Raw genomic sequence first — 26,853 nt, 5'->3', positions numbered from 1 at the left:
AGTGTGTGAAGGTCCGGTACCGCAGGTCCAAGTGAGTGAAGGAGCGGTACCGCAGGTCCAAGTGTGTGAAGGAGCGGTACCACAGGTCCAAGTGAGTGAAGGAGAGGTACCGCAGGTCCAAGTGTGTGAAGGAGAGGTACCGCAGGTCCAAGTGTGTGAAGGAGCGGTACCACAGGTCCAAGTGTGTGAAGGAGAGGTACCGCAGGTCCAAGTGTGTGAAGGAGAGGTACCGCAGGTCCAAGTGTGTGAAGGAGCGGTACCACAGGTCCAATTGTGTGAAGGAGAGGTACCGCAGGTCCAAGTGTGTGAAGGAGAGGTACCGCAGGTCCAATTGTGTGAAGGAGAGGTACCGCAGGTCCAAGTGTGTGAAGGAGCGGTACCACAGGTCCAATTGTGTGAAGGAGCGGTACCGCAGGTCCAAGTGAGTGAAGGAGGGGTACCACAGGTCCAAGTGAGTGAAGGAGAGGTACCGCAGGTCCAAGTGTGTGAAGGAGCGGTACCACAGGTCCAAGTGTGTGAAGGAGCGGTACCACAGGTCCAGGTGTGTGAAGGAGCGGTACCACAGGTCCAAGTGTGTGAAGGAGAGGTACCACAGGTCCAAGTGTGTGAAGGAGCGGTACCACAGGTCCAAGTGTGTGAAGGAGACGTATCACAGGTCCAGGTGTGTGAAGGAGCGGTACCACAGGTCCAAGTGTGTGAAGGAGAGGTACCACAGGTCCAGGTGTGTGAAGGAGCGGTACCACAGGTCCAAGTGTGTGAAGGAGACGTATCACAGGTCCAGGTGTGTGAAGGAGCGGTACCACAGGTCCAAGTGAGTGAAGGAGCGGTACCACAGGTCCAAGTGTGTGAAGGAGACGTATCACAGGTCCAGGTGTGTGAAGGAGCGGTACCACAGGTCCAAGTGAGTGAAGGAGAGGTACCACAGGTCCAAGTGTGTGAAGGAGACGTATCACAGGTCCAAGTGTGTGAAGGAGAGGTATCACAGGTCCAAGTGTGTGAAGGAGCGGTACCGCAGGTCCAATTGTGTGAAGGAGAGGTACCACAGGTCCAAGTGTGTGAAGGAGAGGTATCACAGGTCCAAGTGTGTGAAGGAGAGGTACCGCAGGTCCAAGTGTGTGAAGGAGCGGTACCGCAGGTCCAAGTGAGTGAAGGAGCGGTACCGCAGGTCCGTCCTGCTGCTGCTCCAGTAGCACACATCAAGTCAGTTTTTATAAACCCTCATATTTATCATTATCTGTAAAAAACAATTTATCTTGTTATTCATTTTTTGCCACACTGTTTATCATTCATGTAAACTGTGTACAATATCATGTTCATATGTGTAAAGGAGTTGATTCTGTTTCTTACCTTTTAATTATATACTGTTTATTTTTTACTGTTGTATTTGTTTTTTTAAATGCTTCTGTCCTCTGGCTGCTGTGGACAACACATGTCCCTGTTTGTGGGACAGTAAAGGAATTCTGATTCTGATATATATATCAGAATCAGAATTCCCTTACACATATACACATATATACATACATATATATGTATGTATATATGTGTATATATATACATACATATATACATATATATGTATGTATATATAAATATATGTATGTATATATGTATACATATATTTTTGAATATCTTTGAATATATACATATATACATATATATGTATACATGTATATGTATATATGTATGTATATATGTATATATATATATTATGTACATATAAATATATATATGTGTGTATATATGTATATATATTACATATTTGTGTGTATATACACACAAATATGTAATATATATACATATATACATACATATTTATACACATATATATGTATGTATGTGTATATCTGCAGTCACACATCAGATCACACTGTGACGGAGCAGCTTCACCTTGACTGAGATTTACATCCAAACAGGCTGTCAGTTTTGTTCTGCAGGTTGAAGGTGATTGGACCTGGTACCGCAGGCTCAGTGCGCCCTCTGCTGGTGACTAAGAGACACAACGTCATCACATTCACACTCGTTAAGCAGATCTAATCTATGTTTACTCAGTTTGATCCACATTAAATCCTCATCAATCATTTACAGGTTTGTCTTTCAGGTACTGAAGCGATAAAAGTCAAACACCAGATTGTTGTTGGATCAGAACCCCAGCATGGATAAGATGTGGTACAACAGAACCTCAGTGAATAAACAGTGACAGTCTGATGGCTGCAGACTGTCTGCTGAGGCCCAGCCAGCAACGTTCACATTAAAGGACTTTTAAAACTGCACTGAATTAAATCAAAATGTGGTTTAATCTTACATATCAATCAGTCATCAATCTATCAATCTATCTATCACCTCTATCATCTATCAGGCTTCATACATTTATCTGAGTTCGTCTCTGTTCTGGCTCTTGCTGTGTCTCCCTGATAACTGAATATTGATTGATTGATTTGAAAGAAGTTATGAACATCTTCTCTGTAGCTGCTGAGCTAACCGAGTTAGCACAAGCTAAACACATAAATAAATATGGCCTCCTCAGATCAGGGCCCTCAGGGGCCCTCAGGGGGCTTCAGGGGGCTTCAGGGGGCCTCAGGGGGCTTCAGGGGGCTTCAGGGGCCCTCAGGGGGCTTCAGGGGGCCCTGGTCTCAGTCAGTCTACCCCTGCTCTCCTCGTCCTCCTTCTGCAGCTCAGTGATTTCAGGGGAGGAGGAGGAGGTGCAGCAGGAGGTGGAGCCTGAGGAGGAGCAGCAGCAGGAGGAGGAGGAGGTGGAGCAGGAGGTGGAGCCTGAGGAGGAGGAGCAGCAGCAGCAGCAGCAGGAGGAGGAGCAGGACAGCCGGTGATGAATGTGCTAGTTGTTCAGGTGCAGGACCAGGACCAGGACCAGGAGCAGGAGCTGCTGTGAGGCTGAACTCGGTGCTCGGAGGAAACTTCCTGAGTAAGTCTGGACTTGATGTGTGTTTGTTTCTGCTGCTCTTCACTGTGACCGTCTCAGTCTGCTCAGCGGGTCGGTTCTGTCACATGTTCTGTTCGTTTTAACAGAACTTTGAAAAGTTCTCAGTGAAAACAAACGGACCCTCACTCTCTGGGGGGCGGAGTCCGCGGCCGCACGCGACTCCCGCCGGCTCACCCGCCTTTCAAAACAAACAGCTGCTGCGTTCATCGATCCAGCCTATCGATGAGTGTATGAGACTGATCAGCCTGATCCGAGTGACGTGAAGGAAACATGCTGTATGTTCATTAGTCTCATTATTCTCTCTGTTTGTTTTCATTGTGAATCTGAAGGACTTCATGTTTCTGTCCCATAAATTTACACAAAAATTTAGAAGAAAACGATCAAAGTCTGAATTCTAATATTTAAAAGTTCCCTAAAATGATATAAAAATAATGTATCAGTTCATTTACAACAACGTTTGGATCAATTCTAAAATTCCTTCAAATATGTTTGACAGAAACATTTTATCAACACAAATCTGATTTTATATCTTTGTATTATGTATTTGGTATTTTTCTATTCACGATTATAATGATGTAATTATTATAATAATATCATGATAATTATAATGTTAATTATATAATTCTAATAACAATTACAATATAATTATCATCATATTATAATATGATGATAATAATTATAATAATTATATTATATTATAAATATATGATAATGATATGATTATATGATATTATGATAATTATATTATATTATAAATATATTATAATAATATAATTATATTATAATCTTTGTTTTGTTGTTTATCTGGGGATTAAAATCATTTAAATACATTTAACTGGTTTCTGTCAGCTGGTGTATGAACTGGTTTCTCAGCTGGTGTATGAACTGGTTTCTGTCAGCTGGTGTATGAACTGGTTTCTCAGCTGGTGTATGAACTGGTTTCTCAGCTGTTGTATGAACTGGTTTCTGTCAGCTGTTGTATGAACTGGTTTCTCAGCTGTTGTATGAACTGGTTTCTCAGCTGTTGTATGAACTGGTTTCTCAGCTGGTGTATGAACTGGTTTCTGTCAGCTGTTGTATGAACTGGTTTCTGTCAGCTGGTGTATGAACTGGTTTCTGTCAGCTGGTGTATGAACTGGTTTCTCAGCTGTTGTATGAACTGGTTTCTCAGCTGTTGTATGAACTGGTTTCTGTCAGCTGGTGTATGAACTGGTTTCTCAGCTGTTGTATGAACTGGTTTCTCAGCTGGTGTATGAACTGGTTTCTGTCAGCTGGTGTATGAACTGGTTTCTGTCAGCTGTTGTATGAACTGGTTTCTCAGCTGGTGTATGAACTGGTTTCTCAGCTGGTGTATGAACTGGTTTCTCAGCTGTTGTATGAACTGGTTTCTCAGCTGGTGTATGAACTGGTTTCTCAGCTGTTGTATGAACTGGTTTCTGTCAGCTGTTGTATGAACTGGTTTCTCAGCTGTTGTATGAACTGGTTTCTGTCAGCTGGTGTATGAACTGGTTTCTCAGCTGGTGTATGAACTGGTTTCTCAGCTGGTGTATGAACTGGTTTCTCAGCTGTTGTATGAACTGGTTTCTCAGCTGTTGTATGAACTGGTTTCTGTCAGCTGTTGTATGAACTGGTTTCTCAGCTGTTGTATGAACTGGTTTCTGTCAGCTGTTGTATGAACTGGTTTCTCAGCTGGTGTATGAACTGGTTTCTCAGCTGGTGTATGAACTGGTTTCTCAGCTGTTGTATGAACTGGTTTCTCAGCTGGTGTATGAACTGGTTTCTCAGCTGTTGTATGAACTGGTTTCTCAGCTGTTGTATGAACTGGTTTCTGTCAGCTGTTGTATGAACTGGTTTCTCAGCTGTTGTATGAACTGGTTTCTGTCAGCTGGTGTATGAACTGGTTTCTCAGCTGTTGTATGAACTGGTTTCTCAGCTGGTGTATGAACTGGTTTCTGTCAGCTGTTGTATGAACTGGTTTCTGTCAGCTGGTGTATGAACTGGTTTCTGTCAGCTGGTGTATGAACTGGTTTCTCAGCTGGTGTATGAACTGGTTTCTCAGCTGGTGTATGAACTGGTTTCTCAGCTGTTGTATGAACTGGTTTCTGTCAGCTGTTGTATGAACTGGTTTCTCAGCTGTTGTATGAACTGGTTTCTGTCAGCTGTTGTATGAACTGGTTTCTCAGCTGTTGTATGAACTGGTTTCTGTCAGCTGGTGTATGAACTGGTTTCTCAGCTGGTGTATGAAGTGGTTTCTCAGCTGGTGTATGAACTGGTTTCTCAGCTGTTGTATGAACTGGTTTCTCAGCTGTTGTATGAACTGGTTTCTCAGCTGGTGTATGAACTGGTTTCTCAGCTGTTGTATGAACTGGTTTCTCAGCTGTTTTATGAACTGGTTTCTCAGCTGTTGTATGAACTGGTTTCTCAGCTGGTGTATGAACTGGTTTCTGTTAGCTGGTGTATGAACTGGTTTCTCAGCTGGTGTATGAACTGGTTTCTCAGCTGTTGTATGAACTGGTTTCTGTCAGCTGGTGTATGAACTGGTTTCTCAGCTGTTGTATGAACTGGTTTCTGTCAGCTGGTGTATGAACTGGTTTCTGTCAGCTGGTGTATGCACTGGTTTCTCAGCTGTTGTATGAACTGGTTTCTCAGCTGGTGTATGAACTGGTTTCTCAGCTGTTGTATGAACTGGTTTCTGTCAGCTGGTGTATGAACTGGTTTCTCAGCTGTTGTATGAACTGGTTTCTCAGCTGTTGTATGAACTGGTTTCTGTCAGCTGGTGTATGAACTGGTTTCTCAGCTGGTGTATGAACTGGTTTCTCAGCTGGTGTATGAACTGGTTTCTGTCAGCTATTGTATGAACTGGTTTCTGTCAGCTGGTGTATGAACTGGTTTCTCAGCTGTTGTATGAACTGGTTTCTCAGCTGTTGTATGAACTGGTTTCTCAGCTGTTGTATGAACTGGTTTCTGTTAGCTGGTGTAGGAACTGGTTTCTCAGCTGGTGTATGAACTGGTTTCTCAGCTGGTGTATGAACTGGTTTCTCAGCTGGTGTATGAACTGGTTTCTCAGCTGTTGTATGAACTGGTTTCTCAGCTGTTGTATGAACTGGTTTCTCAGCTGTTGTATGAACTGGTTTCTCAGCTGTTGTATGAACTGGTTTCTGTCAGCTGTTGTATGAACTGGTTTCTCAGCTGTTGTATGAACTGGTTTCTCAGCTGTTGTATGAACTGGTTTCTCAGCTGTTGTATGAACTGGTTTCTCAGCTGTTGTATGAACTGGTTTCTCAGCTGGTGTATGAACTGGTTTCTCAGCTGTTGTATGAACTGGTTTCTCAGCTGGTGTATGAACTGGTTTCTCAGCTGGTGTATGAACTGGTTTCTCAGCTGTTGTATGAACTGGTTTCTCAGCTGTTGTATGAACTGGTTTCTGTCAGCTGGTGTATGAACTGGTTTCTCAGCTGGTGTATGAACTGGTTTCTCAGCTGGTGTATGAACTGGTTTCTCAGCTGGTGTATGAACTGGTTTCTGTCAGCTGGTGTATGAACTGGTTTCTCAGCTGGTGTATGAACTGGTTTCTCAGCTGGTGTATGAACTGGTTTCTCAGCTGTTGTATGAACTGGTTTCTCAGCTGTTGTTGGAACTGGTTTCTCAGCTGGTGTATGAACTGGTTTCTGTCAGCTGGTGTTTGAACTGGTTTCTCAGCTGTTGTATGAACTGGTTTCTGTCAGCTGTTGTATGAACTGGTTTCTCAGCTGTTGTATGAACTGGTTTCTCAGCTGGTGTTTGAACTGGTTTCTGTCAGCTGTTGTATGAACTGGTTTCTCAGCTGTTGTATGAACTGGTTTCTCAGCTGGTGTTTGAACTGGTTTCTCAGCTGTTGTATGAACTGGTTTCTGTCAGCTGTTGTATGAACTGGTTTCTGTCAGCTGTTGTATGAACTGGTTTCTCAGCTGTTGTATGAACTGGTTTCTGTCAGCTGGTGTATGAACTGGTTTCTCAGCTGGTGTATGAACTGGTTTCTGTCAGCTGGTGTATGAACTGGTTTCTGTCAGCTGGTGTATGAACTGGTTTCTCAGCTGGTGTATGAACTGGTTTCTGTCAGCTGGTGTATGAACTGGTTTCTGTTAGCTGGTGTATGAACTGGTTTCTCAGCTGGTGTATGAACTGGTTTCTGTCAGCTGGTGTATGAACTGGTTTCTCAGCTGGTGTATGAACTGGTTTCTCAGCTGTTGTATGAACTGGTTTCTCTTCTGGGTGAATGTGGGAAACAGACTGGAGTATTTAAGGATGTTTATGAAACGCTCGACTGACGTGAAGGAATCTCTTCACATCAAAAGATTCAGCTGTAGATTGAAGTCTGGTGCATGCTGGGAACTTTTCTGTAACTTACCTTTGAAGTTGAAACTCCTCTTTCTCCTTCATGTGCTTCAGATTTTCATGTTTCATATTTTTATCACTTCTAATATTCTGTTGCTTCTTGTTTCATTCTGGAAAACTAAAAGAATGTATAAAGGTATTTTATAATGATTCAAATAAGATGTCCACAGTTTCTGACTGTATCTTGCTTTAGTTTGATCATTTTGACACTTGTGTTATGTAGTGAGTTTCTGTTCTGTGCCCAAAATGTTTATTAATTACTGATCAGAGCTTCAGTTGGATTGTTCTGACCAGAAACAGTATAATATATAATTCTCCTTCTTTAACTCGATGCCTGTATTTGCGCTGCGCGTGTAACACAAGACATGTTTGTAATGATCATAATCACAAACCTGCCTCGTTTCTACACACTCACACATCATGCTAACAGACTGAGACTAACGCTAACAGGTGCTAATGTTAGCTACATAGCTCTGCTGGTGAAAACCGTCAGAGACAAACAGTTACTAAACATTCATTCTGAATTTTGATGTTAAATCAGCCGCTGACGGGACCGACAGGTGAACTGTAACGGACCAATCACAGACAGGATGATGTGATGGTTGTTTACACTGAACAGAAGCTCAGAGACAAACTGCAGCGTTTCCTCCTGATGATCCACTAACGACTAATACAGACGGCCGAGAGAGCGTCATGACCAGTGTGTGTGTGTGTGTGTGTGTGTGTGTGTGTGTGTGTCAGCATCTGTGTAACAACTGAGCTGCTGACTGAAACATTCCCATCACTCTGACTCTCTCTGCTCTCTGTGTTTGAGCTCGTCTGTTATCTGTTTCTGTACAACCAGTTTGTTTTATTGATTGTCGATCAGCTGCTGTCAGCTGTCAGCACTGAGTTCTTCCTGTTTCCTGATTCACACACAGCTATCTTAATGAATCCACAGTCCTGCTGTCAATGTGTACGGGTGGTAAACTTCAGTGAACGTAGTGAATCACAGTGGAGAAATATGAAGTGCTGAAGCATTAGCAGCATTAATACTTCCAGTCCCAGAAGTATAAAGATGTCACAAAGGCAGTTTAATGTAACCGGTTGTATTATTGTGAATATGACTGAACTCTGAGATAAGACTAAAACAAATCAGATCATTTAGCTTTAACGTGTTAAAAGCTGCGTAATGTTGTCAGTAGATGTCTGATTATGAGCTGAGACAATGTGCAACAATACAAAGTTTAATTTTGTGTGAAAAGAGATTCTGAGCAATCATGTGATGTTGATGAAGTTTAATTTGAAGAACAATAAAGATAAATACACCCGGATTCATTAAAGTGCTTCGAGTGAGGACGAGGACAGTGAGAACAGATGTACTTGACCATGACTCCAACTGCCCCCACAGCCACTGATCAATACAAACACAATCGCTGTCCCCGAACAGGTTTCAGTCTGAGAGTCAAACACAAACGAACCATTCAGTACAAATTATAAAGCAAAAACAACTGTGAAACACAAATACTGAGGGAAGAACAATGTCCCTTTTAAGCTCAAACATGCCTAAAAGTTAATGTATGCAATAAACATGCAAGTTAAAACAATATATGTCCCTCTGCTAGAAGTGACAGGAAGAGTAATTATATTATATGAATATTTTATTAACATTAGGTAGTGGGACACTGGTGGGACGCTGTGGTGGGACAGTGTGGTGGGACGCTGTGATGGGACAGTGTGGTGGGATGCTGTGGTGGGACAGTGTGGTGGGACGCTGTGGTGGGACGCTGTGGTGGGACAGTGTGGTGGGACAGTGTGGTGGGACAGTGTGGTGGGACGCTGTGGCACAGTGTGGTGGGACAGTGTGGTGGGACGCTGTGATGGGACAGTGTGGTGGGATGCTGTGGTGGGACAGTGTGGTGGGACGCTGTGGTGGGACGCTGTGGTGGGACAGTGTGGTGGGACAGTGTGGTGGGACGCTGTGGTGGGACGCTGTGGTGGGACAGTGTGGTGGGACGCTGTGATGGGACGCTGTGGCACAGTGTGGTGGGACACTGTGGTGGGACAGTGTAGTGGGACACGGGTGGGACACTGTGGTGGGACAGTGTGGTGGGACGCTGTGATGGGACGCTGTGGTGGGACAGTGTGGTGGGACGCTGTGATGGGACAGTGTGGTGGGACGCTGTGATGGGACGCTGTGGTGGGACGCTGTGGTGGGACAGTGTGGTGGGACAGTGTGGTGGGACGCTGTGGTGGGACGCTGTGGTGGGACGCTGTGGTGGGACAGTGTGGTGGGACACTGTGATGGGACAGTGTGGTGGGACACTGTGGTGGGACGCTGTGGTGGGACAGTGTGGTGGGACACTGTGGTGGGACACTGTGATGGGACAGTGTGGTGGGACACTGTGGTGGGACGCTGTGGTGGGACAGTGTGGTGGGACACTGTGGTGGGACGCTGTGGGACGCTGTGGTGGGACAGTGTGGTGGGATGCTGTGGTGGGACAGTGTGGTGGGATGCTGTGGTGGGACAGTGTGGTGGGACGCTGTGGTGGGACGCTGTGGGACGCTGTGGTGGGACAGTGTGGTGGGACACTGTGGTGGGACGCTGTGGGACACTGTGGTGGGACGCTGTGGGACACTGGTGGGACACTGTGGTGGGACAGTGTGGTGGGACACTGTGGTGGGACGCTGTGGGACACTGGTGGGACACTGTGGTGGGACAGTGTGGTGGGACACTGTGGTGGGACGCTGTGGGACACTGTGGGACACTGGTGGGACACTGTGGTGGGACAGTGTGGTGGGACGCTGTGGGACACTGGTGGGACGCTGTGGTGGGACAGTGTGGTGGGACGCTGTGGGACACTGTGCTGGGATGCTGTGGTGGGACACTGGTGGGACACTGGTGGGACACTGTGGTGGGACACTGGTGGGACGCTGTGGTGGGACGCTGTGGTGGGACACTGGTGGGACGCTGTGGTGGGACATTGGTGGGACGCTGTGGTGGGACAGTGTGGTGAGACGCTGTGGTGGGACAGTGTGGTGGGACAGTGTAGTGGGACAGTGTGGTGGGACACTCTTGTCTCCTCTCCCGTCTCCTCTCCCGTCTCCTCTCTCGTCTCCTCTCTCGTCTCCTCCCTTGTCTGATTTCAAAGGGAGTTCTTGTATTTTATACTCCATTACATTTATTTAACAGCTGAATATAAAGATTTTACACTATAGATAATATAACACATTTTTTAAAAACATCACATCATAAAATGTAACGATTAATGAATAAATGTGTATGTACGGAGTCCTGCAGGGGACATGGATGGGGTTTTTTTTTTATCTCGTGCGCGCCCCATCCATGTCCCCTGCAGGACTCCGTAGCTCCGTATTTATGACACTGTGTAGAAATTAGCCATGATGTGATGACATCACCGTTATATCTCCCTCAGCAGATTATTTAATTACAACAAGTATTAACTATCATGTCCAAGTTCTCACGATTATAACAAACCGACTTCATGAGAGTTTGTTGAGAACTCTTCACATTGTTTGCTTGAATCTTGACCTCAACATGGCGCCCGCGTCGCGTCGACAGCGAGCCGCGGCCGGACAGGTAGCTACTGTCTGTATCGATCATCGATAACCTGATTAGCTTATTTACTTTTCTAGCGTAGCGGAGCGTTGTATACAGGTCGCATGAGACAAAACAAGACACATATGAAGATAGCTGTTAGCATTAGCTTCTGACTGCTAACGGACAAACTGTACCGGACTTGTGTTTCGTGCTAATTAGCTAACGTTAGCATGTTAACGGTCTAAACTAAGATGGTGGACGTGGTAAATGTCTGTCTGGGCCTGTTGTCTTCACATCCACTCTGTCCGTCAGCTGCTGCTTATAAACTTTGACATTTTAGTTTAAATGTTTGATTTTTACCTCCTGTCTTTTTTTATCGCAGCGTGTTTGTGTGAACAGGATTAGCTTTAGCATTATTAGCAGCAGTTTGTAGAGGCAGCCTTTTATATAAAGAGTGAATGTCTGGAAACAATCAGACCGCTGAACACACGCTGCGTCGCTCCAGCACCCCTAATGTGGACTTAATAGGAAGCAAAGGTCGACGTTTAGATAAAAATGTTATTTAAAAACAAAGTTAGGCAGAGTTCAGGTTTAGAGGTTTACAGCCATGTAAGGCAGCCGGGTGTTCGCAGCATATCTGAACTGTGACGGAGTGAAACCAACAGAACTCAGTCTGTTTGTTCTGAAAACATCCAGCATGCTTCACTCTGATGAAACCAGCTGGCCATCCAGCTAACACAACACCAAGTCACACTGACGGACAACTCTCACTGAGCATGCGCAATGAACTGACGTCCTGTTGTTAGAACACCTGGATACACCTGCCACACTTCAGGCTGAAGAGGACAACAGGTGGGTGCTGAGGCTGATGAGCTGAGTCTGATGAGCTGAGTCTGGTGAGCTGAGTCTGATGAGCTGAGGCTGGTGAGCTCAGGCTGATGAGCTGAGTCTGATGAGCTGAGGCTGATGAGCTCAGGCTGATGAGCTGAGGCTGGTGAGCTGAGTCTGATGAGCTCAGGCTGATGAGCTGAGGCTGATGAGCTCAGGCTGGTGAGCTGAGTCTGATGAGCTGAGGCTGATGAGCTCAGGCTGATGAGCTCAGGCTGGTGAGCTGAGGCTGATGAGCTGAGGCTGGTGAGCTGAGTCTGATGAGCTCAGGCTGATGAGCTGAGTCTGATGAGCTCAGGCTGGTGAGCTGAGTCTGATGAGCTCAGGCTGGTGAGCTGAGTCTGATGAGCTCAGGCTGATGAGCTCAGGCTGGTGAGCTGAGTCTGATGAGCTCAGGCTGGTGAGCTGAGTCTGATGAGCTCAGGCTGATGAGCTGAGGCTGGTGAGCTGAGTCTGATGAGCTCAGGCTGATGAGCTGAGGCTGGTGAGCTGAGTCTGATGAGCTCAGGCTGGTGAGCTGAGGCTGATGAGCTGAGTCTGATGAGCTGAGGCTGGTGAGCTGAGGCTGATGAGCTCAGGCTGGTGAGCTGAGTCTGATGAGCTGAGGCTGATGAGCTGAGGCTGGTGAGCTGAGTCTGATGAGCTCAGGCTGGTGAGCTGAGGCTGATGAGCTCAGGCTGGTGAGCTGAGGCTGGTGAGCTGAGTCTGATGAGCTGAGGCTGATGAGCTCAGGCTGGTGAGCTGAGTCTGATGAGCTGAGGCTGATGAGCTCAGGCTGATGAGCTCAGGCTGGTGAGCTGAGTCTGATGAGCTCAGGCTGATGAGCTGAGTCTGATGAGCTGAGGCTGATGAGCTCAGGCTGGTGAGCTGAGGCTGGTGAGCTGAGTCTGATGAGCTGAGGCTGATGAGCTCAGGCTGGTGAGCTGAGTCTGATGAGCTGAGGCTGATGAGCTCAGGCTGATGAGCTCAGGCTGGTGAGCTGAGGCTGATGAGCTCAGGCTGATGAGCTGAGGCTGATGAGCTGAGTCTGATGAGCTCAGGCTGATGAGCTGAGTCTGATGAGCTCAGGCTGATGAGCTGAGGCTGATGAGCTCAGGCTGATGAGCTCAGGCTGATGAGCTGAGTCTGATGAGCTGAGTCTGAGGGAGTCAGGATCAGATTTGGGGGAAAAAATATATTTCAAAAGTGAAGAATTCAAGTGATTCTGATCAGTGAAGTGAAAATCACTTGTTTCACCTTATAAGCTGAAACATGGAGCGAGTCACATGTTACCGTGTTCTCCACTGATCGAACACACACACACACACACACACACACAGTGTTTTTTCCCTTCATGTCTTTGATCTGTTCATCCCTCAACACACACACACAGTTGACAGAATAAATGTGGGCACAATGCGTTTCTGCAGAACCACAGTTATGTTACAGCTTCATGTTTCTTGATGTTGAACTTTAAGTTTGTCTGTTTTCACAGCTCTGTGTTTAAACTGTCAGGTTCAGGTGCAAAAATCACCTGGTTAGTCAGAACACATCATGTCTGGACTAATGGTTCTGTCTTCATATTTAAAACATCCTGAGGTGTGACTCGAGACGCAGAAGACTGTTTGGCACCTTGTTGTCCGTAATGACTCCTCCTCCTCCTGAAGTGTCGATGATGTCACTCAGGTGTATTTTCTCTCTGGCAGAAGGATGAGTAACGTCCAGTTGGCATCAGCTTCATCCACCATCTCTCAGGTGTCAGCCCTGTCACCAGGATGCAGTTCCCACAGCAACGAGCCTCCAGCTTTCATCCTCCCTCCACGCAACGCCCGGGTCGCCCTGGGGGGAGACGCCCGACTTGAGGGGAAGGTGGGACACACTCAGACACGTCTGATGGTTTGAATGTAAACTCATAAGTTAGGATCATAAAGGGTCATCGTCTGGGAACAGTAGTGAGATCATTTCATTAAGATGTGACTGTCAGATAGTTATATTTTGTGAGAGGTCAGAGGTCATGAACGGCAGGACGAGTCCTCCTCTGGAGGCTCACTTTAACCTTTCACTGGTGCACAGGTGTATTCAAGTGTTCCAACATGTACAGATATTTAGGTGTTGTAATTTACCTGCTGAAACAAGGAAGGGAACAAGTAAGGAAACAAAAGAAGAGGAAGGAGACGAGAGAGGAGACAATGGAGGAAATGTAGTGTAAACTAATAAAGAGATGAAGCAGGAGGAGAAAGCGCTGCTAAAAAAAACAGCACCACAACACAACATATGCTGGTCTTGCTGGTGACTTTTCACCAGCAAGACCAGCATATGTTTGTTTTGGTGCTGGTCTATGCTGGTTTTTTCAGCAGTGAGGAAAGGAGACGAGGGAGGAGATAAGGGACGTGGGTGTGAGAACAGAAGGATGAACGTGTCTTCAGTCTTGTGACCGGCTGTATCCTGATGTGAAGAAGTCAACCAGACACACACACACACACACACACACACACACACTCTCTCCTCTCAGGTGGAAACACTGCTCTGTTCATTCTCCACTTGTTGGTGAGAAGAATGTTGTGTTTGTAAAATCCCACAGCACCTGAATGCACCGTCAGAGCACAGTACTCAGCTCAGAGGCAAAACATGGAGGTTGATTGCACTGCAAGGCCTCATGGGAGTTGAGCTTGAAGCCATCACACACATCTGCGTGCCACATTACTGAGGAAACGTTCTTACACACCTCAGAGAGCAGTGTGTGTGTGTGTGTGTGTGTGTGTGTGTGTGTGTGTGTGTGCCCTTCTGACTACAAGATCGATTATTATTATCCAACAGGCTTTGTTATCTCCAGATAACTGTATAAAATGTTAACGGCAGATCTCGCCTTCTGTGGGTAAACATCTCAAAAATCTGATTATTGATCAAACCTCAAGCTGTAAACTGATCTGACTGATTGTCTGATTGGTATGGAGCGAGTAATGAATTGATTAAACACCTCTGTCCTTCAGGTGCGTGGATATCCTGAGCCTCAGGTCACATGGCACAGAGAAGGGAGGGCTGTGATTGGTGGAGAGCGCTGTGTTGCGACGCAAGGTGGGCGGGGCACCTTCAGCCTGGTGGTGGGTGGAGTCAGAGAGGAGGACCTGGGCCGTTACACCTGTCAGGCCGCCAATCAGGCCGGGAGCAGACAGGTTACCGTGGAGATTCTTCTGGAAGGTTTGAACACCTGATCGTTACGACTCAAACTTCTAATACAGTGTCAGGATAATCAATTACTGCAAATACTGATACTGCTGCCAGGATTACTCCACGGCCAGGATTACACACACACACACACACACACACACACACACACACACATATATATATATATATATATATATATATATATATATATATGAACCATTGTGGGTTTTAGGTTGTCGGTTCTGTCAAAAAGATGTCAGAAAACAATGAAAGTCAAATGAAAGTGAAGTCATCCAATGTCTTGTTTTGTACAAACGATCATCAGGAAGATAAGAAGAGAATCGTTACTGTGAACAAAGTAAAACAGGATAAACAGATTATTAAAGTGTTGTGTTTATTGTTCTGTGCTAATTTCAGTCTTTCCTGTCTGCATTTCATTAAAAGTATGTTTGAGATGAGATTAGATTAGACATTTATTGCATACACATGATGTAGTTTTCATTCTGTTAGATCCTGTCTCTGTCGTGTCTGTGTGTTTTATATGTGCCAGTGTTTCTTTGTCTTTCTGTCTGACTCGCTCTGAGTTGCTGTGTTGTTGTTGGTTAGGTAAGGCTCTTTTCCTTCTCGTCTTGTTCCTTTAAGCAGCTGAACTTTTTTCTGGTCATCTAACGTTTTAATGTTTTTCCACCTGCAGAGAATTCTGGGAAGAAGTTTGTCCTCAGTTCCTCCGTGAAAACAGGGTGAGCTCCTCCTCCGTCTCTCCTCTCATGTTTGTCGAGTCGTGGTGATAAATGCCGAGTCGTAACTCTCGTCGGTGTGTTGGAGGAGCTTCAGACTCAGACCTCCTGCTGCTTTTTAAAACAGTCCTGAGGACGATCCTTAAATCCTTCACATCTGCTCCTCTGGAGGTTTGATCACATCAGCAGAGATTCACTGCTGTTTCCTTTAAAATCAAACTGGAGCAAATGTGTCAGAATATTTTCCACTGTTGGAAACTAAGAACTGTGTTAAAGAACATCTTTGAGACGGTTGTGAAGTATTTCAGTTTTCTGCAACTTTCTACCTCCACTCCACCTCAGAAGTGTGTATATATATACATACATCATATATATATATATATCTATAGATATATATATATATATATATATATATATATATATATATATATATATATATATCTATAGATATATATATATATATATATATATATATCTATAGATATATATATATATATATCTATATATATATATATATATATAGATATATGAGGGAGAGAGAGAGATATATCTCTATATATATATCTATAGATATATATATCAAACACATATACATATATGAATATGAATCCACTACATTTATTTTAAAGCTTTACTTTTGTGCTTTAATCGTCTTTCTCACTCCTGTGAAGAAGTTAGGATGAGTCATGCCCATGGAACTACATTTCCCATGATTCCAGGTGTCGCTCTGGCATCCCGGGGGGAGACAGCAGGCCCAGTATTTGGGGTGAGAGTCCACCAAAGTTCGTCGCTAAACCGAATCGAGTGTTCGCCAAGCTGGGACAGACCGGGAAGTTCTCCGCCAAAGCAACAGGACGTCCACAGCCCCGGGTCACATGGTACAAGGTGGGAGGAGCTTTATGAAGAGGTTCACATCCCTTTTACATCAAGATGTGATCTATATCCAGAAAGAAAAAGACACGTTAATGCAGCTGTGAATGAGCTCATCTGGATTCTGTACGCATCCTAACACTAATAAATGAAATATACAGTAAGTTGTTGAGCAGAAAGAAATGCTTCTCTCGATAAGACTGTTGGGTCTTTCTACGACACTGAAGGTTTCACAGCAGACGAGCGGATCATCTGCCTTTTCTTTGTCAGAGTCACAGTGACTGCGAATGTCTTGACCAAGAATTGAGACATAAAGAGAAGAGTGAGTGAGTCCAGAGCTGAGAGGAGCTCACTGAGGTAAAACTTTGATTTCAGTGAATAAAGAAAATATTAACAGAAGTAGTACGAAGTTGTGGCTCCACAGGACGCAGAGAAGAAGTCAGACATCGCCTCTTCTCCCACTCTTCTTCCTTTGTTAAACCTGTTGCCTACATAACCCACAATGCAGCTGAGCCTCTCTCTTTCTGTCCCTCTCTCTGTCTCTGTGTGGCTGTCTGTTAGGGGGAGGTGGAGCTTCAGTTTTGTGGGCGGGTCAGTATGTACGAACGCTCTGGTCTTCACTTCCTGGAGATACAGGAAGTGTGTGTGGAGGATGCAGGAAGTTACACATGTTTGGTCATCAACAGCGCCGGAACGGCAACCGCCACCGCCGTCCTGAACGTCCAGGGTGAGACGACCAATCAGGTTTAACCTCAACACTCCTGACAGAATAATTTGATATATAGCAGAGTGAATATTTGTGTCCTGTTTCTGCCCTCAGGTGTTCCTGAGGACTCCTCCAGGTGAGTCACTCTCTGACTGCACTTAGAAAATGATAACGAGCACAAGATGCTTCAAACTAACAACAATAAAGATGGAGGGTAAAGTTTCTGCATGTTGATCCTGATGATCCTCCCGCAGGTCTGTCCGCCCAGCCGAGGCCTCACAGACCAGAGCCAGGGACCAGGGTCATCTGAAGGAGGACAGAGCTGCTCCCAGTGCTCCCAGTTCCCCAGCAGAGCAGCCCAGACTAAGAGAGAAGGAGCAGCTGAGCCTCCCATCAGCCTCCTGGAGGAGCAGACCTGATGTACAGCTCCCTCTGGTGGCTGAGAGGAGACCTGCAGCTGCTCAGGTAAAACTGTACCTCACCTGTAGTCATGGAGACTTTCATCAGCAGCTCCCATGATCGCATGCTGCTTCTGTCTTCAGTTCTTTCTGGGATCAAATATGTTGGTCTATTATAAATATGTATTCTGTGCCTCCACCGTCACTGTCAGCATGTGGTTGTTATCAAGCGGTCCAATGTGCACAGCAGCACTTCCTGCGTCCTGTAACCGAAAGTTGATTTAAAAAGCAATTTATTAGCCTTTAAACTCTAATTCTGTCTGTCTGTCTGTCTGCAGGTCCAGTCTGTCTCCAGTCTGGATCCAGCTCGAACTGGTTCCGCCCAGCAGCCAGTGAGCAGCTCAGACAGCAGCAGGTAGTCACACCTGAAGATCTGGACTCTGAGCAGAGTTAGCTTATGAGCTAATGTTAGCATTACATTACACATTGAATTGATTTTCTCTCTGAGTTGGAATGTACCAGTTGTTATTATGAATGTGACATAACTTTACAGTCTAATGCCCAGTGAGTGTGTCAGAGCTGTTTATTATTATCTGTGTCTGAGGGCTGGGAGGAGGTCGGTGTCGGGGTTCAACCTGCGGTTCGAGGCCGTTCCTTTGGACCAGGAGGCCACGGAGGGAGCGCAGGTCACATTCACCTGCCAAGGTAATATGACCTTTGATTCTGACTCAAGATTCTTCAATAATAATGAATCATAATGATGATAATCATCATCAGGGTTGTGTGTTTCATTGCGAGCTGAAATCTTTTTGTTTCTTTGTTAAATCATTAAACTGTGAACCAGCTTCCACTCAGAACTTCCTTTAACTAAAGTAAAGTCTGCTGCTCACCTGCAGTCTCATCTGCTTCCGTTGCCACGGTTACATGGCTGAAGGAGGGGGTGCCGGTGAGGATTGGTCCAGGTCTGCAACAGAGACAGGATGGTACCTGTCTCACTCTGACCATCGAGAGAGTGAGACAGGTGGACCAGGGAACCTACATGTGTCAGCTGATCACTGCTGACAGAGCAACGGTCACCTCAGCAACATGGACGCTCCGAGTTCACAGTAAGACACCTGAGGTCACCTGACCTTCCAACGAGAAACACTTCAGCATGTCGGCTGTGTCACTGCTCCTTACATAGTGCACTACATAGTGACGACGCCATTTTATAGTGCTGTCCGAATGTCTAGTGGGAGTTATTATACCCTACGTAGTGACTCAAGGTATCCCACAATGCATCGTGAAAAGTATTGTTCAACTGATGGTCACTAACCAAGAAAAATGGCGCCTTAATGTCTGAAAGTGCTTTTGTCTTTGTGCTGATGAGCTCCCTGTTAGTCCACCATGTTGGACTTCCTGTGTGGTGACCGGGCAGCAGGGGGTGAGGACGGACTTCAGAAACCTGCTGTGTCTCAGTTCAGGGTCTGCATCCTCTGAAGGACTCGGCCTTTGTGGTCTTTGAAGGCGAGTCCTTCAGAGAGACCTTGTTAACCTCGTCAGCCGTTGTTAAATGTGACGGTCTAGCCTTTGGAGCATTTCCTGGTTGTGTCACCAGATGTTTTACCCTTACGTCACGTTTTCTGCCACCCAGGCCCGCAAAAGTGATGATCTACATCACGCGATGTCGCCATTTTCTCTCTTTCTTTCTTCTTTTTCGGGCACTCAAAGAATCTTGGGATATGTGAGGCCACGAAGGATCGCAGCGGTGCATCCTCCAGAAACAGGAAGGAGCATCTGGAGGAGCCTTCAGACTGGGACAGCCTTCACACGGCGTTGTGACGTAATTGGCCTTCAGATGCTCCTCTGAAGGACGCAGACCTGAACTGAGACACAGCATGTGTTCATGGGGAGTGTGGTGGGCTGAAGTCTCCAGCAGAGGGCAGCAGAGTCAAACACTCGGAAGCTTTATTTCACTTAAAGACAGAAGTTTTTCTAACCTGTTTAAATAATGAACACAACAGAAGATAAAAACATTCAGAAGCCATAAACATTATGAACATCATCATGACTTGTGAAGGAAAGTGCAGATAAACATTCAGGAGATGAACGTACGTGTAGAAACACAACAGCTGTTATCAGAGAGGAGACTGGTCGACAGACAGGATGTCACAACACAACCAGTACTCACATCCTTCAGTGCCAATAAAACAATATATGTAAGTGCTCTCAGCTTCACACAGGTACAGTATCAGTCTTAATGGTGATCAATCTCAGTGGTTGTCACCGGAGAGACAAGACGAAGAGGAAACAGTTGTGATGGACAACATCTGTTTTCACTCTCTAGACTTTAATCTGATCTTTGATTTTTAGTGAAGTAAATATCATTTGATCAGTCATCAAAATGAAAGCTTGTGAAACATGATGAGGAGACACCATGAAAACATTAATGATGAAACATTAAAGCTTTTCATGCGTTCTTATCAGTGTCATGATAACTGTTGTCCAGTGCTCAGAGCCCACAAGCTGTCCAACAGTTCATTACTAAATAAAGTATTCTTTCTTGAAGAGACAACATCTGTAGAGAGACAACATCTGTAGAGAGACTTCTCAGAGGGACGACATCTGTAGAGAGACTTCTCAGAGGGACGACATCTGTAGAGAGACAACATCTGTAGAGAGACTTCTCAGAGAGACAACATCTGTAGAGAGACTTCTCAGAGAGACAACATCTGTAGAGAGACTTCTCAGAGGGACAACATCTGTAGAGAGACCTCTCAGAGAGACAACATCTGTAGAGAGACTTCTCAGAGGGACAACATCTGTAGAGAGACTTCTCAGAGAGACAACATCTGTAGAGAGACTTCTCAGAGGGACAACATCTGTAGAGAGACTTCTCAGAGGGACAACATCTGTAGAGAGACCTCTCAGAGAGACAACATCTGTAGAGAGACTTCTCAGAGGGACGACATCTGTAGAGAGACCTCTCAGAGAGACAACATCTGTAGAGAGACTTCTCAGAGAGACAACATCTGTAGAGAGACTTCTCAGAGGGACAACATCTGTAGAGAGACCTCTCAGAGAGACAACATCTGTAGAGAGACTTCTCAGAGGGACAACATCTGTAGAGAGACTTCTCAGAGAGACAACATCTGTAGAGAGACTTCTCAGAGAGACAACATCTGTAGAGAGACTTCTCAGAGAGACAACATCTGTAGAGAGACTTCTCAGAGGGACAACATCTGTAGAGAGACCTCTCAGAGAGACAACATCTGTAGAGAGACTTCTCAGAGGGACAACATCTGTAGAGAGACCTCTCAGAGAGACAACATCTGTAGAGAGACTTCTCAGAGAGACAACATCTGTAGAGAGACTTCTCAGAGGGACAACATCTGTAGAGAGACCTCTCAGAGAGACAACATCTGTAGAGAGACTTCTCAGAGGGACAACATCTGTAGAGAGACTTCTCAGAGGGACAACATCCGTAGAGAGACAACATCTGTAGAGAGACCTCTCAGAGAGACAACATCTGTAGAGAGACCGCTCAGAGGGACAACATCTGTAGAGAGACTTCTCAGAGAGACAACATCTGTAGAGAGACTTCTCAGAGAGACAACATCTGTAGAGAGACTTCTCAGAGACAACATCTGTAGAGAGACTTCTCAGAGAGACAACATCTGTAGAGAGACAACATCTGTAGAGAGACCTCTCAGAGAGACAACATCTGTAGAGAGACAACATCTGTAGAGAGACTTCTCAGAGACAACATCTGTAGAGAGACTTCTCAGAGAGACAACATCTGTAGAGAGACTTCTCAGAGAGACAACATCTGTAGAGAGACCTCTCAGAGAGACAACATCTGTAGAGAGACAACATCTGTAGAGAGACCTCTCAGAGAGACAACATCTGTAGAGAGACCTCTCAGAGGGACAACATCCGTAGAGAGACAACATCTGTAGAGAGACTTCTCAGAGAGACAACATCTGTAGAGAGACCTCTCAGAGGGACAACATCCGTAGAGAGACAACATCTGTAGAGAGACCTCTCAGAGAGACAACATCTGTAGAGAGACTTCTCAGAGGGACGACATCCGTAGAGAGACAACATCTGTAGAGAGACAACATCTGTAGAGAGACCTCTCAGAGGGACAACATCTGTAGAGAGACCTCTCAGAGGGACAACATCTGTAGAGAGACTTCTCAGAGAGACAACATCTGTAGAGAGACTTCTCAGAGAGACAACATCTGTAGAGAGACCTCTCAGAGAGACAACATCTGTAGAGAGACCTCTCAGAGGGACAACATCTGTAGAGAGACCTCTCAGAGGGACAACATCTGTAGAGAGACCTCTCAGAGGGACAACATCTGTAGAGAGACTTCTCAGAGAGACAACATCTGTAGAGAGACTTCTCAGAGAGACAACATCTGTAGAGAGACTTCTCAGAGAGACAACATCTGTAGAGAGACTTCTCAGAGACAACATCTGTAGAGAGACTTCTCAGAGAGACAACATCTGTAGAGAGACAACATCTGTAGAGAGACCTCTCAGAGAGACAACATCTGTAGAGAGACAACATCTGTAGAGAGACTTCTCAGAGAGACAACATCTGTAGAGAGACCTCTCAGAGGGACAACATCTGTAGAGAGACAACATCTGTAGAGAGACTTCTCAGAGAGACAACATCTGTAGAGAGACCTCTCAGAGGGACAACATCTGTAGAGAGACAACATCTGTAGAGAGACCTCTCAGAGAGACAACATCTGTAGAGAGACTTCTCAGAGAGACAACATCTGTAGAGAGACTTCTCAGAGAGACAACATCTGTAGAGAGACCTCTCAGAGGGACAACATCTGTAGAGAGACAACATCTGTAGAGAGACTTCTCAGAGAGACAACATCTGTAGAGAGACCTCTCAGAGAGACAACATCTGTAGAGAGACCTCTCAGAGGGACAACATCTGTAAAGAGACCTCTCAGAGAGACAACATCTGTAGAGAGACTTCTCAGAGGGACAACATCTGTAGAGAGACCTCTCAGAGGGACAACATCTGTAGAGAGACTTCTCAGAGAGACAACATCTGTAGAGAGACTTCTCAGAGAGACAACATCTGTAGAGAGACTTCTCAGAGAGACAACATCTGTAGAGAGACTTCTCAGAGAGACAACATCTGTAGAGAGACAACATCTGTAGAGAGACTTCTCAGAGACAACATCTGTAGAGAGACTTCTCAGAGACAACATCTGTAGAGAGACTTCTCAGAGAGACCACATCTGTAGAGAGACCTCTCAGAGGGACAACATCTGTAGAGAGACAACATCTGTAGAGAGACCTCTCAGAGGGACAACATCTGTAGAGAGACTTCTCAGAGGGACAACATCTGTAGAGAGACCTCTCAGAGAGACAACATCTGTAGAGAGACTTCTCAGAGGGACAACATCTGTAGAGAGACTTCTCAGAGAGACAACATCTGTAGAGAGACCTCTCAGAGAGACAACATCTGTAGAGAGACCTCTCAGAGGGACAACATCTGTAGAGAGACCTCTCAGAGAGACAACATCTGTAGAGAGACTTCTCAGAGGGACAACATCTGTAGAGAGACTTCTCAGAGAGACAACATCTGTAGAGAGACTTCTCAGAGAGACAACATCTGTAGAGAGACTTCTCAGAGAGACAACATCTGTAGAGAGACTTCTCAGAGAGACAACATCTGTAGAGAGACTTCTCAGAGACAACATCTGTAGAGAGACTTCTCAGAGACAACATCTGTAGAGAGACTTCTCAGAGACAACATCTGTAGAGAGACCTCTCAGAGGGACAACATCTGTAGAGAGACAACATCTGTAGAGAGACCTCTCAGAGAGACAATATCTGTAGAGAGACCTCTCAGAGGGACAACATCTGTAGAGAGACTTCTCAGAGGGACAACATCTGTAGAGACCTCTCAGAGGGACAACATCTGTAGAGAGACCTCTCAGAGAGACATCTGTAGAGAGCGGCAGACACAGACAGACCCGGCTGTCCAGAGAGGACCGGCTGTGTCGGTTCTGTCCACACAGACAGACCCGGCTGTCCAGAGAGGACCAGCTGTGTCGGTTCTGTCCACACAGACAGACCCGGCTGTCCACAGAGGACCGGCTGTGTCGGTTCTGTCCACACAGACAGACCCGGCTGTCCAGAGAGGACCAGCTGTGTCGGTTCTGTCCACACAGACAGACCCGGCTGTCCAGAGAGGACCAGCTGTGTCGGTTCTGTCCACACAGACAGACCCGGCTGTCCAGAGAGGACCAGCTGTGTCGGTTCTGTCCACACAGACAGACCCGGCTGTCCAGAGTGGACCGGCTGCGTCGGTTCTGTCCACACAGACAGACCCGGCTGTCCAGAGTGGACCGGCTGTGTCGGTTCTGTCCAGACAGACAGTGACACATTCACAGATCTCAGAACCAAGATATACATTAAAATCACAGGTACAACCCCAGACTTCCCCAAACTATCAGACCAAGAAAAACTACAACATTTACTGGGAGAAAAAACTGGCACTGCTGTAGATGCAGCGAGATCTGTGAATGCTGCCACAGGAGAAGAGACGAGCTGCACAACAACACCTGACATGATTTCCTCCACATGAACCAGCTGATCCTGACTGGGTTCTTACCTGCACACTGATATTCTGTTTACTATTGTTGTTATTATTGCTATTATTGTTATTGTTATTATCATCATTATTATTGTTAACATTATTATTGTTAACATTCTTGTTCTGTAATCCTGTACGCTTTGGCAATATTGTGAACCACAGTCGTGCCAATAAAGCTTGTTGAAATTGACAGAGGGAGAGAGAGAGAGAGAGACAGAGTCTCTGGTGTCGTACGACTGTTAAACAAATATGGGAGCTGGAAACCATATAAAGACAAAACATGCTGCTGCACACACACACACACACAGGCTGAGGCCGACCCAAGAAGGGCATTGTTGGGGGAATCCACTGTGTGTGTGTGTGTGTGTGTGTGTGTGTGTGTGTGTGTGTGTGTGTGTGTGTGTGTGTGTGTGTGTGTGTGTGTGTGTGTGGACCTCCAGATGTTTTACACTTTAGGAGCCTCAAATCAGGAAATCACATCTGAAAGTGTCAGTGACACGTTTGGACTGAACTGGTCCAGGAGTCAGAACAGGATGTGAGGGAGCCGGTTCCGTGCTGACGGAGCTGTGTGAGGTCACGCTCTGCTTTAGTTCTTAATTTAACTGCTGCATCAAAAACATGAGAGGAAACTCTTGAAACTCAGAATACAAAGTGTGAATGTGCATAAAAGAGTTTCACCCAGAGGAAATAAATCTGAACTGGGTTTTTCATAAAATGATCAAAGTGATCCTGTCCTGACTGTGAGCTGATTGGTTGATGGAGATAAACAGCAGGTGGAGCTGATTCTTCAGACAGTCCCATTAAACCACAGAAGAAGAGGAAGAAGACACACGATGATTTTGACATTAAACGATCTCCAGTCTAATGACAAACTACAGAAAGACATTTGTGTTAATGTGAGGAAGGTTACAGTCTCCTCATCATCGCTGCACGCTGATGATGTCACATTTAAAGGACATGAGTCATTCAGTCCGTCTGTTTCTGGTCTGATCCATTAAACCTTCAAAACTACTTCTCACTTCAGCCAGAGATGTTTTTATTCCAGCGTCACAGCTGGTCATGTGAGAACATCTCTGCATGAATCCATTGATCTCCACTGTGTTGAGTCATCAATAAACAAGTTATTTATTTATTAAAATCAGCATCTCCAATCACACATGTATATATAAACAAAACACACATAGTACTGACAGTGTAATCATGCATGTACTGTACGTATAGTTATAAAACAGTACATTTAATATAAGATACTCTAAGACTTCATGGATGACTTAAAGTGTGAGTCTGGTTCTTTTTCTCATACTGCAGATGTTAAATATTACATGAGAATATTTCTGTTTTTACTACTGATACTTTAACCACATGAAGCTGAGAGTACTTCATGTCTTTATGTCAAAGAAGAATAACTTCATGATTGCTGCTATCTACCATTTTAAAGGCTTATTGTTAAAAGATATAATGTGGCTGTTATCTGTCCTCAGTACCGTGTGTGTCTGTGTGTGTGTGTGTGTCTGTGTGTGTGTCTGTGTGTGTCTGTGTGTGTCTGTGTGTGTGTCTGTGTGTGTGTCTGTGTGTGTCTGTGTGTGTCTCTGTGTGTGTGTCTGTGTGTGTCTGTGTGCGTCTGTGTGTGTCTGTGTGTGTCTGTGTGTGTCTCTGTGTGTGTGTCTGTGTGCGTCTGTGTGCGTCTGTGTGTGTTTGTGTGCGTCTGTGTGTGTCTGTGTGCGTCTGTGTGTGTCTGTGTGCGTCTGTGTGTGTCTGTGTGTGTCTGTGTGCGTCTGTGTGCGTCTGTGTGTGTCTGTGTGCAGCTCGTCCTGCAGCTCAGACTCAACCTGTTTGCAGATGATGCCGCTGTGTTTGCTGCTGGTGTTTGTATGAACAGCACAGTAACATGATGATGATGTCTCGTTCCAGCTCGGTCCTCATATGTTGGGGGCGTGGCTTCGCGGTCCATCCAGAGCGTGTCACCGCATGATGGTGGCGTGTTCAGGCGTGACGGAGCAGAGTGCAGCAGCAGAGTCCAGGCTGAAGGTCAGAGCTGCAGACCAATCAGCTGTTTTCTTTTCTTCTGCTGGGAGGCTGATTGGTTTACTGAAAGCATGTTTGATTGTGTGCACTTGAAATGACTCTCTGGATTTATGGACAGAAGAGATACTGATGAGAGGACATCCTCAGGAAGTAGAAGTCACGCTAAATCTATGAATGTGTGTCTCAAGTGTTCATGTTTGACTCATTCAGGACTAGTCCTTCTCTGTTAGCTCCGTGTTTGGTCTCCACCACCTCCTTTGGGAAACATCTGTCTCTTTGGCTGCTGAAAGCTCGACTGCCTCGCTCTGACCGTGAGCACAGAGTCAGCTGGACGCTCATTCATCAGTGTACCAGCTGAAGAACAGAGTCTCAGCTTTATAAGGAATGTTTAGGAAAGTCCTCCTGCTGCAGGAAACCCCCCTCTGAACACTCTCACACACACATACACACAGACTCACACACACACGCACACACACACACACACACACACACACACACACACACACACAAACACACACACACACACACACACTCTCACACACACACATACACACACACACACACAGACTCACACACACACACACACACACACACACACAGACTCACACACACGCAC

General features: G+C 45.6%; 1 protein-coding gene across 1 annotated transcript in view; it reads left to right on the top strand.

Annotated features, from left to right (window-relative positions):
* Positions 1 to 2,853: 2,853 nt before the first annotated feature.
* Positions 2,854 to 26,853, top strand: part of mylka (myosin, light chain kinase a) — a gene marked incomplete at its 3' end in the record, with an annotated part of 59,000 nt that continues 35,000 nt past the window's right edge. Inside the window, exons 1-12 of the mRNA XM_030429349.1 lie at positions 2,854 to 2,920; positions 13,427 to 13,589; positions 14,711 to 14,918; positions 15,583 to 15,628; positions 16,345 to 16,510; positions 17,057 to 17,222; positions 17,316 to 17,337; positions 17,456 to 17,666; positions 17,938 to 18,014; positions 18,204 to 18,304; positions 18,496 to 18,705; positions 26,124 to 26,240. Coding sequence (XP_030285209.1) covers positions 13,431 to 13,589; positions 14,711 to 14,918; positions 15,583 to 15,628; positions 16,345 to 16,510; positions 17,057 to 17,222; positions 17,316 to 17,337; positions 17,456 to 17,666; positions 17,938 to 18,014; positions 18,204 to 18,304; positions 18,496 to 18,705; positions 26,124 to 26,240 — 1,483 coding nt within the window. The remainder of the gene's footprint in view (positions 2,921 to 13,426; positions 13,590 to 14,710; positions 14,919 to 15,582; positions 15,629 to 16,344; positions 16,511 to 17,056; positions 17,223 to 17,315; positions 17,338 to 17,455; positions 17,667 to 17,937; positions 18,015 to 18,203; positions 18,305 to 18,495; positions 18,706 to 26,123; positions 26,241 to 26,853) is intronic.

The sequence above is a fragment of the Sparus aurata genome, chromosome 9, assembly GCF_900880675.1.
Source record: "Sparus aurata chromosome 9, fSpaAur1.1, whole genome shotgun sequence".
NCBI classification, from domain to species: domain Eukaryota; kingdom Metazoa; phylum Chordata; class Actinopteri; order Spariformes; family Sparidae; genus Sparus; species Sparus aurata.
Note: the sequence above shows the minus strand (reverse complement) of the source record. Positions and strands in the feature narration are given on the sequence as shown.